General features: G+C 43.7%; 1 protein-coding gene across 3 annotated transcripts in view; it reads right to left on the bottom strand.

Moving 5' to 3' along the window:
• The window catches only part of LOC145425924 (uncharacterized), an 87,794-nt gene that overhangs the window by 61,948 nt on the left and 10,630 nt on the right, over nt 1-15,216 (bottom strand). For all 3 annotated transcript variants that reach the window (XM_080299391.1, XM_080299390.1, XM_080299392.1), the window contains one exon: nt 2,581-2,721. In XM_080299391.1, the coding sequence (XP_080155517.1) occupies nt 2,581-2,721 (141 nt within the window). The remainder of the gene's footprint in view (nt 1-2,580; nt 2,722-15,216) is intronic.

Below are 15,216 nucleotides of genomic sequence, written 5' to 3'. Positions count from 1 at the left end.
TACAGTTTGCTCACCATTCATGTACACAAAGACAGAGCAACTACCAGGGGAGTGTATTTAATCCAGTTTTCTACTGATAAACATATAGTCCACGCTACGCCCTAGAACAGGGGTCAGCAACCCGCGGCTCTTTAATCTTTATTTTGCGGCTTCGGGTGATTTGGGAAAATAAATTAGAAGTATTTAGCTTAAGTGCATTTTATTTGTGTTTAGTTCTTTTTTTTTAAAAAAAACTTGTACTTCTAAATTGGAAGATTATTGTGTTTTTGAAATATAAAAATAAAATTATATCTTATTATTTTTTCATCGCTCAAAATAAGCGTCACACTCGCGGAAGCCGGTGTACCCGCCGAGACGCCGTGCATTTATCGAGACTTTCAACCCCAGGCAGGCCAATTATGGATCTTCAGATCCACATTATGTCGGCAGCTGTTCTCCACCGTGAACTATGTTAAAAACAAACACCGCTCACACCCCACAGATGACAGCTCACGGTCCTGCGTAAAGATGAAAGCCCCGATTTGCAGACAGGACCAGAAGATGAGGTTCGGGACCAGAAGTCTCATTGTAAACATATCACGGCAGACCCGACGATGTTTGCATGGACGCGCTTTTCAGCATCTCTTTATTGACCGCTTTTCACACACGGTTGCTGTACGCACACGGCCGGCTGTAGCTTCTCAGCTCACAGCCCGACAACACAACAGCAGAGAGAGCACAGACTTTAAGGCGGCGAGGCGTGATTGCGGGTGTCGCTCAGGTGCGTCCGACTCCCAGCGGCACTGCAGACCACGCCCCGTCAAACACATTAACCAGGTAAAATATATATTTAGGCAGAATTTTGCAAATATCTATTTTTTTTTAGTGGCATAGTGCATTTTTTCCAATTATTCTTTTTAAAAATTTAGGTCAAGGCTTTTGGAGCCTTGACCTGAAAAGGGTGGCGGATCACAACAGTTCTTGTTTGCTACATGGATCAATTTAGTTCAGCTGGGTGTCTTTCCTTTTGTTATATTTCTTTACGAGTTCAAAATGTGTTAATTATATAAATAAAATGTAATTTTCTCTGTAGCACTTCATGGATTTCATAAGCAGCACACCTTAGTTGCTCTGTGGATTCTTTTAAAAAGCAGTTAAAAACTTTTCTGTTCAAACAAGCCTTTTGTTGATCTACGTATTTTATGTTCTTTACATTATTTACATTTGATCTTTTAGATTGTGTATAATGTCTATTGATTGTATTGTTTATTTTAATATTTAAGTACAGCACTTTGTGACTGCCTGTCTGTGAAAAGCGCTTAATAAATAAACTTTACTTACTTACTTTAGTTGTTCACACAAAGCATAAAGGTAAAAAACAATATATACAGTGTTTTCTTCATTTTAGATTTCAAAAAGTATTTGCGGCTCCCAGTGTTTTCTTTTGTGTGGAAACCGGGTCCAAGTGGCTCTTTGGGTGTTAAAGGTTGCTGACCCCTGCCCTAGAAGTTACTAACAAATTTACTAAACCACCAATATATTAAATAAAACATTTGAAAAATATAGAAAACCTAAACTAAACATTTTTCTTCACCCAACATAAGAAAAAAAACTTTTGAATGCATGTTCCTTGTCAGTAATAATAGATTAACTTTATATCTGTGGCAATATTAACAAACTTTATTTTGTAATGGAGTCTTTCAGGAATCGAGGCCTCCCTCTCCCAGCTCTAAACTTGTGTAACTGCTGATCAATCCTACATCATTGAGTGAATCTGAGCTCAGTCCTTCACACAGAGCAGCTTCAGCTCTGGGTGTTGGTGAATTTTCACTTCAGGAACTTCTACAAAATTTCTGCTGTATTAGGGTTAGAGTTAGAGTTTGTTTGGTGCTTCTAAAACATGTTATTATTATGATTCTTCGATGTCCTTTGGGAGAATGACTTGTTTCTTTTGTGTCACTGTTTCACTTTCTCCTGAGAATCAGTCCACATACAGCTGTTTTGAATTGTTGGTGTAACTGTGAATTCATCGGTCCATTAATGATGGTGAGGCTTTCTGACCCAGAAACATCAAAACAGGCCAAAGCTCTATGGTGACCATGTTTCAAAGAAAGAATAAATAATAATAGTGTTTTTCTTTCTTTTCATTTAATTCTAATCTCTTGTCACGTGACTTAGCCACATGACATTTAGCTGTAGGCAGTGTTTTTGGAGTGCAGAACTTTATCCTTGCAGCGCTGCTATGAACACCACTGTTGTTCAGTGTTGTCCTGATGGAGTCTCATTAACAGCAGCCAGTATGATCCAGGCTTTAGCTGCTGGGTCTCTGTGTGACCTCTCAGACTGTTTAACAGATCAGACACAAAGAGAATCAGAGCAGCTCTGTTCTTTAAAGACAAACATGAACCCACTCAGGTCACACTTTCCCCACAGATATGAGCATCACTGTCCTCAAACAGCAAATGACCAAGTCGAACGTTTTGATCTTTTCTCTTTCATCGTTTTCTTTTTAATGAATCTTTGTAAAAATCTGAGGATCTTTCAGGTCATATTTATCCAGGAAAACACAAACATGTAAAGGAGTCATCACAGCTCTCTGACCTCGTTGCTCCAGGTTCACCACTGAAATTTGGATTGCTATCTTTGGACCGGTCACTCCTCACAGACGTACAGCTGGATCCTGCAGACTCTGCTCTGTCCTCCTCTCCCTCCATCATTATCTTCTTGTGGACTTCAGTCAGTCTGAGAGGTAAACCACAAACACTCAGTGAGTTCACATTAACAGAAGTAACTGAATTACAGTCGCTGACCTCTGACCTAGGGCTGGGCGATATGACCCAAAATTCATATCTCGATATTTTTTAGCTGGATGGCGATATAAGATATATATCTCGATATTTTTTTTAAGCCATAAAGTAAGAACAAAAAGAGTTCTTAGTCAAAGCTGTGTCCCAGATGTCACACAGGCACTTTTATTAACATACAGCACAGATGTACATGAAAAATTACTCAAAATTAAATTATGAGCATTCATTAAATAATAATGCTCCATAAATAAAAGAAAACAAGGTTGTTTTTGTGCTAAACAAAGAGCTCACAATTGTGCAGTCAAAATGTAAACTAAAAGACGCTGAGCGTAATAACAAAGACAGACAGATTTTACAGCTGCTCTGTTCCCAACTTGTACTGTGTGACTGATAGCCTGGAGTTTGAAATCCGCTTCATAACCACGTCTCTTACAGGTGCCATTTATGGTCCTTATACACACACAATACGGTAATATTACGTTGATGCACAGTACGTATCACTCCGCGAAGCTCCTCGGTAGCCGTAATGCGCCGACAATCTATCAAGCGGTGCAGCTCCGTAGCTTACCAAAGTTGTACTCAAACATTTTTGACAGATTGCTGAACGCCGTGTACCACATAAAATCGGTTCGCGGCCACCAAGCACAACCAGAATTCATACATAAGGCGCGCTATCAACTTTTGAGAGAATGAAAGGATTTTAGGGTTAGCGCTGTTAGCTCGTTAGCGCGGTTAGCTCGTTAGCATGTTTAGCTCGTTAGCACGTTGACGCCGTCCAGCCCCACGCATGGGGCGATGCGCAGTAACTCGTTAACGGAGATTTGCCGTGTCCGTCTTGTCGCTGCCTGCACGTGAAGCGATGGGGTAGGAGGGGGAGTTGTCTTCAGTGAAGGCGAGGCGGAGTAACGTTGCATAGAGACAAAAGTGGATGAAAGAGAGGCAAACTTGCGGCTCCACAACTATAATTATAACGTAACATAGACTATATCGATATAAAGGATATTGTCACATCTTATATCTCGTATAAAAATATATCGATATGTTTTAAAAACTCGATATATCGCCCAGCTCTACTCTGACCTGTCATATAACCTAGAAACCAGGTCACATGATCCACATCTGCTGACTCTGAAATTTAAGACCTTCCAATAGCAAAAGACATAAACTAAGATATGGACAGAATATTAGGAGCAGCTATTGGTATGATGCAGTCAGCTCACTGTAAACTCCAACCTCAGTGTGAAACGATGTCAAAGCTCTTTTGTGGCCACTCAGCCAATTTAGGATCACCGGATGTTTACACATGATGTCTGTGACTTGTTCTCAGACAATTAAATACCATCAGGACTGCAGCTGAAAGGGGAAAAAAAGATCTCATGAAATATTTTATAACCAGATTCTCTTAATGATAAAGTTGTGAGACTGATCTTTCTTGCTGCCTCCAAAAATAATAACACAACAGCTTTCTTTACAGTCTGACTGTGTCAAACATTTATCACACATATTCATACAGAGCTTCTAACACTGAAAACTGCACAGAGCTTTCCTCTCACACCACCATTCACCTTCATTCTGTATTATGTGTTAATCTCTGCATATGCTTGTATCTCTTGGCTTCTTCTTTGGGTGGTACTGTCACTTGGTGTTCACTTTTTCTGTGGTAGAGTTCCAACACACGGTGGTGTTTTTGTGTATTTATCTGTATAGCAGTTTAATTTAAAACTTTTAGATAAGTTGTTATTTTGTCGTATAATCTTGAATGGTAAATGGCCTGTATTTATATAGCGCTTTACTAGTCCCTAAGGACCCCAAAGCGCTTTACACATCCAGTCATCCACCCATTCACACACACATTCACACACTGGTGATGGCAGCTACATTCTAGCCACAGCCACCCTGGGGCGCACTGACGAGGCTGCCGGACACTGGCACCACCGGGCCCTCTGACCACCACCAGTAGGCAACGGGTGAAGTGTCTTCACGTGCTTCATCTGAAGTGCACTCTTTGAACTCACTAATTCATATCCAAAGTATTCACTCAATGTGCCTAGCTTAGCTTAGCTCATAGCCAACTCGCTAGCATTGCCTCTTCACCTGCACTTTCCTGCTCATTCTATCAGATATTTAGTTACTCCTTGGCCTCCTGTAGAAGTAATGATACTTGTAACAAATGTAGGCTATTTGCTAGTCTGGAGGCCAGGATCACTGAATTGGAGACTCTGCTTCGCATACTTGAAAAACCCATAGCTAGCCAGGCCCCTGTAGCTGGTGCAGCCGAAGGTGGTGTAGGTCCCACTAGCTCTCCCCTAGCAGACTGTCCTGAGCAGCCAGGCAAACAGGATGGCTGGGTGACGGTGAGGAGGACAGTGTCACACAGTGGAAATTTGTGTTTTTATGTTTTATGTTGTTTTGGATCATACTGTGTATTGGTACATAGAGTATTGATTTTATTTGCATGGTTTTATTATGATATTTATATTGTATGTTTTAGTGTTGTCGCACAATATTCTTTTAATCCACTGTGGACAAGGCAAACAATAGTAGGCACCTGTGGAGGTGGGGGCATTCCCAAACTGACGTGTTAAAGGGGATGGTGAGCGCAGAGACAGGGGGATGAGACGCACGAGAAAGTGCTGCTTGATTGTTTGGTGCCACGAGTCATTCGGTGACGGACCGACCAGCGGAATCTGGCGATCCAGTCCCGAGGCCGTGTTCAGGTGTGGAGTGTGGCTGGAATGTGTGGTGACGCGCCGTCAGGAGGAGACAGGTCTGTGGCAGGAGCCTCCTCCTTGGTCTTCTGGCTGGCGTGATTTCCATCCCGGAAGAGGAATTCCTCTCCTGTTTCTTCCAGATAAGGAACATTTGGCTGAGTGTGGCTGCACTCTGGTATTACGGAATATTGTGGGGGGGATTTTAGCATGTGGGAAACATTGTAGTACCGTATTTTCACGACTATAAGGCACACATAAAAGTCTTAGATTTTCTTCAAAATGTACAGCGCGCCCTATAGTGCAGTGTGCCCTGTGTGTGTTGTTGTTGTAAGGCGGACGTAGTAGAGAACACCATGAGAACGCTAAAGGGAGAAGTGTGGGCGTTGATTGTATATAAAAGAACAGGTATGTGCGTTATGCAGAACATCGTTGTTTTAACAACCCTGAAAATGGCAAAGAGACACGCTTATGAAGTGCAGTTTAAACTGAAGGCCATCAGCTACGCGGAGGAACATGGAAATCGAGCAGCCGCGAGAGAATTTAAGATTAATGAATCGATGGTTCGCAAGTGGAGGAAGCTGGAAAACGAGCTCCGACAGGTCAAGAACATGCAGCTGAGTTTCCGCGGACATAAGGCAAGGTGGCCCGAGTTGGAGGAAAGACTCGAGCAGTGGATCATCGAGCAAAGAACGAGTGGGAGAAGCGTTTCGACGGTCACCATTCGACTAAAAGCAGTAACGCTAGCAGAAGAAATGAAAATTGAACATTTCAAAGGAGGTCCGTCTTGGTGCTTTCGTTTCATGAAACGGTGCCATTTTTCCATCCGGACCAGGACTACGGTAGCGCAGCAACTTCCAGCGGATTATAATGACAAGCTGGCCATCTTCCGCTCCTACTGCAGCAAACACATTGCCGACAAACACATCCAGCCCAGATACACATCACTAACATGGACAAGGTGCCGCTCACTTTCGACATCCCGGTGAGTCACACTGTGGAGAAGAAGGGGACCAGCACGGTAGCGATCTGCACAACAGGGCACGAAAAGTTTTCTTTTACTGTTGTGCTTGGCTGCCATGCTAATGGACAGAAACTGCCGCCTATGATGATTTTTAAGAGAAAGACTTTGCCTAAAGAGAAGTTTCCAACAGGAATCATCATTAAGGCAAATGAAAATGGCTGGATGGATGAGGAAATGATGAAAGAGTGGCTGAGGGAGGTGCATGTAAGGAGACCAGGTGTTTTTTTTTTCACGCATCACCATCGCTGTTGGGCACGCATATAGTCACAGATCATCTCACAGTCGATGTGAAAAAACAAGTGAAACAAATTAACTGTGAGCTTGCTGTCATTCCGGGAGGCCTGACAAAGGAACTCCAACCGCTGGACATCGGTGTGAACCGCCCGTTCAAAGTAAGGCTGCGAGCGGCGTGGGAGTGATGGATGACCGATGGGGACCACAGTTTCACTAAGAGTGGAAGGCAGCAAGGGGCGAGTTACGCCACAATTTGCGAATGGATTGTAGATGCTTGGGCTAACATGTCTGCTGCCACTATTGTTCGAGCTTTCGCAAAAGCCGGCATCATTTCCGAGGAGCCGCACAGCAAAGAAAGTGACTCTGACAGAGAAGAAAGTGAACCTGGCATATTTGATGGAGATTTAGTGCAGCTGTTCAATTCAGAAACAGTGGATGAGGACTTCGATGGGTTTGATTGTTGACGATTACCGGTAAAATAAATGTGAATACCAAACTCAGTTTTGCTCCCGCTCTATTTTTTGTGTGTGTTGTTGTTGTAAGGCGGACGTAGTAGAGGACACCATGAGAACGTTAAAGGGGGAAGTGTGGGCGTAGATTGTATATAAAACCCGCGCCCTACAATCAGGTGCGCCTTATGTGTGAGTTAAATACAGTAATGTCACACATAACTGAGACTGCGCCTTTTAGTACGGTGCATCTTATGGTCGTGAAAATACGATATTAGTTTGGAGAGTGTATAATTATTTCTACCGGCAGGTGTTTTAGCGTATTGAGAACGTTCTTTTTATTGTATTGGGGTATTTTAAAATTGTATTTTTAATTCTGGTTTTACCTTTTTCCATGGAAATAAATGGTGTGTTTAAGGCCGATTTAGTCTCTGCGCCCTGAGCACTGACCCACTCACTCCCCTTCTTCCTGTATGTGAACGGACTTTGTGGTGAAGATTTGGATCCACCAGTTTTAGCGGCTAGAGAAGCATAGTCTTAAACAGAAGCCGCAGGTACACCACCAACCTGTTCATGTGTCTCACCGTTGTTCCCTACTCAGCGACACACCTGCCAGGGGTCAAACTCTGGTAATTGCCAATTCTGTTCTTAGACATGTTAAGCTTGAGACACAAGCAACAATAGTCAATTGTCTTCCAGGGGCCAGAGCAGGTGACATTGTGGGAAATGTAAAACTGCTGGCTAAGAGTAAACATAAATTCAGTAAAATCATAATTCACGTCGGCAGTAATGACACCCGGTTAAGTCAATTGGAGCTAACTAAAATCAATATGGGATGGGTGTGTAACTTTGCCAAAACAATGTCGGACTCTGTAGTTTTGCAATGAAACTTAATTAATCAAAGAAACAAAAACCAGCAAAAAATTGAAAAGTTGGGTCGGAGCATCCATCACTGGAGCCATCTTTGAACGCAGTACGTCAGTACTCTTGCTGCAGCATTTTGGATTAACTGAAGGCTTTTCAGTGAGTTTTTAGGACTTCCTGATAATAATGAATTACAGTCGTCCAGCCTGGAAGTAATAAATGCAGGAACTAGTTTTTCAGCATCACTCTGAGACAGGATATTTCTAATTTTAGAGATGTTGCGCAAATGGAAGAAAGCAGTCTTACATAGCTGCATTGAAGGACATGTCCTGGTCAAAAATGACTCCAAGGTTCCTCACAGTGTTACTGGAGGCCAAGGTAATGCCATCCAGAGTAAGAATCTGGTTAGATACCATATTTCTAAGATTTTCAGGGCCGAGTACAATCTCCACGCAACATTGCAGAGGCGTGAAAGCCAAGACAGCCCTACAACATCCAGAGCCTTCAGGAACTCGGGGCGGACCTCATCCACACCAACTCCTTGGTGGCTCTGCACAGTACAGGCTCTGACTATGCACAGTACAGGTAGAGCACTGCTTTCCACTCCTGAGTCGCCTGACTGTTTGCCAGAATCTCTTCGAGGCAGTCCGAAAGTCTTTTTCCATGGCCTCCCACACCTGAGTTTTGGCTTCAGCCACTGCCCGAGCTGCATCCCGTTTGGCCTGTCGGTACCTATCAGCTAGGCGTTCCCAGCACACCCTCACTACACGTTTAGGCGCGCCGGGTCTGTCCAGCGTCCTCCCCGGCCACCTGATCCAACTCACCACCAGGTGGTGATCAGTTGACAGCTCAGCCCCTCTCTTTACCTGAGTGTCCAGAACATATGGTCGCATGTCTGGTGATACGATTACAAAATCGATCTGTGATTTGCACAGAAGTCCAATAACAAAACACCACTCGGATTCAGATCAAGGAGGCCGTTCCTCCCAATCACGCCCCGCCAGGTCTCGCTGTCATTACCCACGTGAGCATTGAAGTCTCCCAGTAGGACAACAGAGTCTCTAGGCGGAGCACCTTCCAGCACCCCACCCAGGGACTCGAAAAAGGCTGGATACTCAGAGCTGCCGCTGGGCGCATAAGCGCAGATGGCAGTCAGGACCCGTTCCCCAACCCAAAGGCGCAGCGAACAAACCCTCTCATCCACCGGGAACAACCCCAACGTATAGGCAGCGAGCTGAGGGAATATTAGAATACCCACCCCAGCCCGCCGCCTCTCACCAGAGGCAACTCCAGACTGAGACAGAGTCCAGCCCCTCTCCAGGAGACTGGTTCCAGAGCCCAAGCCATGCGTTGAGGTAAGCCCGACTATATCTAGCTGGTACCTCTCAGCCTAACGCACCAACTCAGGCTCCTTCCCCACCAGAGATGTGACATTCCATGTTATTTATTTATCTGAATGAAGAAGCAGAAAGTTAGCGGCCATCCAGGTCTTTATGTCTTTAAGACATTCCTGCAGTTTAACTAATTGGTGTGTGTTATCTGGCTTCATGGATAGATAGAGCTGGGTGTCATCTACATAGCAGTGAAAATGTATACTATGTCTTCTAATGATACTGCCTAGGGGAAGCATGTATAATGTAAACAGAATTGGTCCTAGCACTGAACCCTGTGGAACACCATAACTGACCTTAGTGTGTGAAGAGGACTCTCCATTTACATGCACAAATTGGAGTCTATTAGATAGATATGATACAAACCACTGCAGCACAGTACCTGTAATAGCTAAAGCATGCTCTAATTGCGCTAATAGAATATTATGGTCAACAGTATCAAACGCTGCACTAGGGCTGCACGATTTTGCATAAAATGAGAATCACGATTTTTTTGGCTTAGAATTGAGATCACGATTCTCTCACGATTTTCTTTTCCAGTATAAATATTTATTGCACTTATTAACTGCAGATCAACTTCGTAACAGTTGAAACTGAACATAAAAACAATAAATAAACATAAAAACAACAAATGTCTCACGTTTTGTGGTTGCCGCAAAATGTTGTACTGCTTGAAATTCTGTCTCCACTGTTGCTCGACACTGCGTGTATAGAGCAGGTAGTGCAACAATAGAAAAATAGTTGCGGGACGGCACTGTGTAGCGTTTGTCTAGGGTGTTGATCATTTTCCTAAATCCCTCGTTTTGCACAGTGTTGATGGGAGCCATATCTTTGGTCAGGTGATAAGTGATAGCCTCTGTAATTTCTTTGTGCCTGCGGGAGTTGTATAGGGAAGCGCTGTATAAGGTTCCCGTTATTGATGTTTGGGTGGTTGACCGGGACGGATTTTCTCCTGTCACTTTCTCATCATCCCTGACGTGCTCTCCGTTGTTTTTTCCCTGCTAATTTTAGCATCACACGGCACAGCTTCTGTATCACGTGGTATAAGGCTCCGCCCTTGTCATTTGTTGAGCAGGAAGAGTGAGTGCTTGTTTTCATGCAGATTACGTCCCGGATAAAAATGCGGTACAATCGTCGTCTTTTTTTTTTTTTTTTTTTTTTAAATCGTTGTCATTTGGAAATGAGATCGCACATAAGTATGAATCGAGATCGCGATTTTCTAACGATTAATCGTGCAGCCCTACGCTGCACTGAGATCTAGAAGGACAAGCACAGAGATAAGTCCACTGTCAGAGGCCATAGGAAGATTCAATTCAATTCAATTTTATTTATATAGCGCTAAATCACAACAAAAGTCGCCTCAAGGCGCTTCATAGATACAGAGAAAAACCCAACAATCATATGACCTCCTATGAGCAAGCACTTTGGCGACAGTGGGAAGGAAAAACTCCCTTTTAACAGGAAGAAACCTCCGGCAGAACCAGGCTCAGGGAGGGGCGGCCATCTGCTGCGACCAGTCATTTGTAACCTACACTAAACTGTTTCTGTGCTATGATGAGCTCTGAAACCTGACTGAAACTCTTCAAATAAGCCATTCCTCTGCAGATGATTAGTTAGCTGTGTATATACATTTACTGTGATAAAACCGATTGCAGACGTCTTTGTTAACCATTACTGCAAATTTAAATACCGTTATCGCATTACAGATATGATCTATAAAGCCAACATCATTTTTTATACATGACTCAGACAGACAGCAATTTAAGGAGAATATGTAGCTCAACACTTCACTCCTGGTCCAGGCCTTAGAGGACACATTTTCTGCTATGCATGATGAACAACACTTCTCAGTGCTCACTGCAGTTTATTTCCAACAACATCAAGCAGTTAAATCAAAGAGTTCATGTTATTAACAGCTCACCTCTAGACTGGCTTCCGGCTTGAGTGAACGCTGGTGCGCCTGGCTGCCGCGCCTGGCTGCCGCGCCTGGCTGCCGCTACTCACTGGTACATTTTTCAATTATTTAGATTACTTGGATTCAGATTTGAATGAACAGGGACATTCACACTCAGGACCAGATCGATCTCTGCCAGGGATTGATTTGCAACGCTTGTCCTCAACATCTGTTATTTTCCGGCTCGGCTCATTTTCCTCCACATAATCGAAGATGTGGGTCAAGATGTTCCTGAGCTGGTCGGCACTATTCTGGATTCTCCTGACGCTCGTCTACCATCCTACAGCTGGACTGCTCCGCTATACAGCCGCTGAGCTCCTGCGCCTTCGCGGGCAGCTGTTGCTCCCGCCGGCGGCGGAGCTCCACTACCACCCGGGCATCACTTTCCAGCCTCGCCGGAGATACATCCATCGCGGGTCCCGCAGGATTTTCCATAACTCCAATGGAATTAAATCGTTCTGGTCTGCTACTCGCCGCCCTCGCAGGAACCCTGATCGGGCTGTCAACCATCGATCTCTAGCCCACCTGCCCAGGGCGCCCACGCGATTAGCAAAAAAGAAGATACTCCACTCAACTTCGGTCTTCTAAACATTCGTTCATTGACAAGTAAGGGACCTCTCATCCAAGACCTCCTATCTGACCGTAAGTTTGACTTTTTCTGCTTAACTGAAACCTGGCAAACACCTGATGATTTTTCTCAGCTAAACGAATCTGCTCCTCTGGGGTTTGTTTACTTTTCTAAACCCCACTGCTCAGGTCGTGGGGGTGGTCTCGCGATCCTTTTTCGCCAGCACTTGAAAGTCCTGCCAGTTAATGTTGATACCTTTAGTTCTCTAGAGGTCCTTGCATGTGAGCTGACTGGACCCATTCCCACCATCATAGCTACTGTATACCGCCCCCCAAACCTAACCCTGTCTTCCTCAGTGACTTTGCTAATCTACTAACCCATCTTTCATCTCTCTCCCCAAATGTGATCTTAGTGGGAGATTTCAACATTCACATGGACAATAATGACCTTCTGATCACCAGAGACTTTTCCTCCTGTCTTGAAGGCTCTGAATTTAAACAATTTATCGACTTTCCCACTCACTCTAAAGGACACACCCTGGACTTGGTTGATTCAGAAATCTATAAATACCACGTACTTCAGTATAAAGACTCCATCAGCAAGGCCAAACAAAGCTTCTACTCTGGTATTATCAGTTCTTATGAGGGTAATGCGAGGACTCTGTTTTCAGTTCTCAACGAACTAATTCAACCCCCCAACACTTTACCACCACACTTCTATTCCTCTGAAACCTGCAACTCCTTGATGCTGTTCTGGACAACGAAAATCAATAACATCCACCAGCAACTCAGATCAAATGTTGTGTCTAAGGCTACGTTCACACTGCAGGCGAAAGCGCATCAAATCCGATTTTTTTGACCCTATGCGACTCATATCCGATCATGGTGTGACAGTGTGAACGGCACAAATCCGATATTTTCAAATCCGATCTGGGTCACTTTCGTATGTGGTCCTGAATCCGATACATATCCGATGTTTTAGAAAGCGACTGCTGTGTGAACGGTCATGTCGCATTAAATCCGTCTTTTAATTCATTGACACAAGACAGACGCCAATTATCAGTGCCGGAGAAGACATCGTGAACGCTTCCTGGCCATCCGGTGAAACTGTTAGGAAGACAACGTTGGAGAAACGTGAACATTTTATTTGTACTGTATAATCTCCAGATTCTGACAGAAATCTGCAGCTATCCTTTGAAGCACCGCTCCTCTAAAACAGCAATAAGGATCAATATTAGGTTATCTGCATTATTATGTAAATAACAAAATAACTTAAAGCAAAAATTGGGAAACGTGAAGTCCGAAGTCTTTATATTAAGGGCCATCAGTCAAACATATTGTTTGCTCTGGGTCTAAACAGAGCCCGTTGCGCACGAGGGCCGCTTTGAGCGTTCACACTAGAGCGCGTTTGCTGTCGCATTTTATTTGTAGTGTGAACGAGCAGACAAAAACATCGGATTTGATCAAAAATTCGGAATTGAGCATCAAGACCTGCAGTGTGAACGCAGCCTAAGCCCTCTCCAGAACCTCTTCTCTTTTTTGAGCCGTTTTCCACTTTGTATCTTCCTGATTTATCCGATATTTCCGAGTTCATATGTAAATCAAAGCCTGCCACATGTCATCTTGACTCCATGCCCACGGGGCTTGTGAAATCCTGCCTCTCTTCTTTACTCCCACTCATCTCTGCTATCATTCACTCTTCTCTCACCACCGGTATCGTTCCCTCAGTCAAGACTGCTCTAGTCACTCCTATACTGAAAAAACCTTCTTTAGATCCTAACAACTTTAACAACCTCCGTCCGATTTCCAATCTACCCTTCATTTCTAAGATACTCAAAAAAGTGGTTGCAGCTCAACTTCATTTACACCTGGTTAATAATAATATCTATGAGAGATTTCAATCTGGTTTTTGCTCATGTCACAGTACAGAAACTGCTTTACTTAAAGTCACTAACAATCTTTAATCGGAGCTGACTCTGGTCTTCTCACCATTCTTGTCTTTTTAGATCTGAGCTCAGCCTTCGACACCATTTCTCACTCTGTACTTCTAAGCAGACTTTCCTCTCTCGGCATCTCTGACACACCCCTCGCCTGGTTTCAATCATATCTCCTCGACCGTTCCCAGTTTATTCAACTAAGATCATTCCGCTCTCGTCTATTCCCCGTCACCTCTGGTGTACCTCAAGGCTCAGTTTTAGGCCCTCTTCTCTTTATAATATACATCCTCCCTCTAGGTACCATTTTCTACAAATTTGATCTTCAGTTTCACTGTTTTACTGATGACACCCAGTTATATCTCTCTTGCAAACCTGATTCCTCCCTCCCACCTTCCTCCCTTTCAGAATGTCTATCCGAGTTAAAATCCTGCTCTACTTCTAATTTTCTAAAGCTCAATGAGGATAAAACTGAGATTCTCCTTATTGGCACCAAATCCAACCTTTTGAAGGCAAACCATTTCTCACTCACCATCGATAACGCCACAGTTTTCCCTTCTCCTCAGGTTAAGAGCCTTGGTGTCATCCTAGACAGTTCACTTTCCTATAAATCTCACATCAATAATCTCACCCGTTCTGCCTACTTCCATCTACGTAACATTAACAGATTGCTTACTTCTCTTTCCACCCAGTCTACGTCCATTCTTGTCCACAGTCTTGTTACCTCCCGTATTGACTACTGCAATTCTCTTTTGCATGGTCTCCCCCAAAAATCCCACCATAAGCTTCAACTGGTTCAGACCTTCGCTGCTCGCATTATCACCAGAACCCCCTTCTACCAGCACATCACCCCTGTTCTTCAGGAACTTCACTGGCTCCCTGTGAAATTCCGGATAATATTCAAACTTCTTCTGCTCAACTTCAAGGCCATTCATAACATTTCTGACCTGTTAACCACTACCTGTTCTGCCCGTTCACTTCGATCTTCTTCTTCTATCCAGCTTACTGTACCTTCCTTCTGCCTCCCCACCATGGGAAGCAGAGCTTTCAGCTGCTCTGCTCCCAGGCTGTGGAACTCTCTGCCCCCAGAAATAAGAAACATTGGTTCTCTCCCCCAGTTTAAATCCCAACTCAAAACTCATCTGTTCAAATCTGCATATTCACTGTGAATCCACTGTTTGTTAATTTTATCTTGTGCTTTTGTTTTATTGTTCTTATTTTGCCATTGTTTTACTATGTGTTTTATCCTATTGTAAAGTGTCCTTGGGTGACTTGAAAGGCGCTCATAAATAAAATTTATTATTA

Source organism: Astatotilapia calliptera, chromosome 3 (assembly GCF_964374335.1).
Source record: "Astatotilapia calliptera chromosome 3, fAstCal68.1, whole genome shotgun sequence".
NCBI lineage: Eukaryota > Metazoa > Chordata > Actinopteri > Cichliformes > Cichlidae > Astatotilapia > Astatotilapia calliptera.
This window is presented reverse-complemented; position numbering and strand designations above follow the sequence as displayed.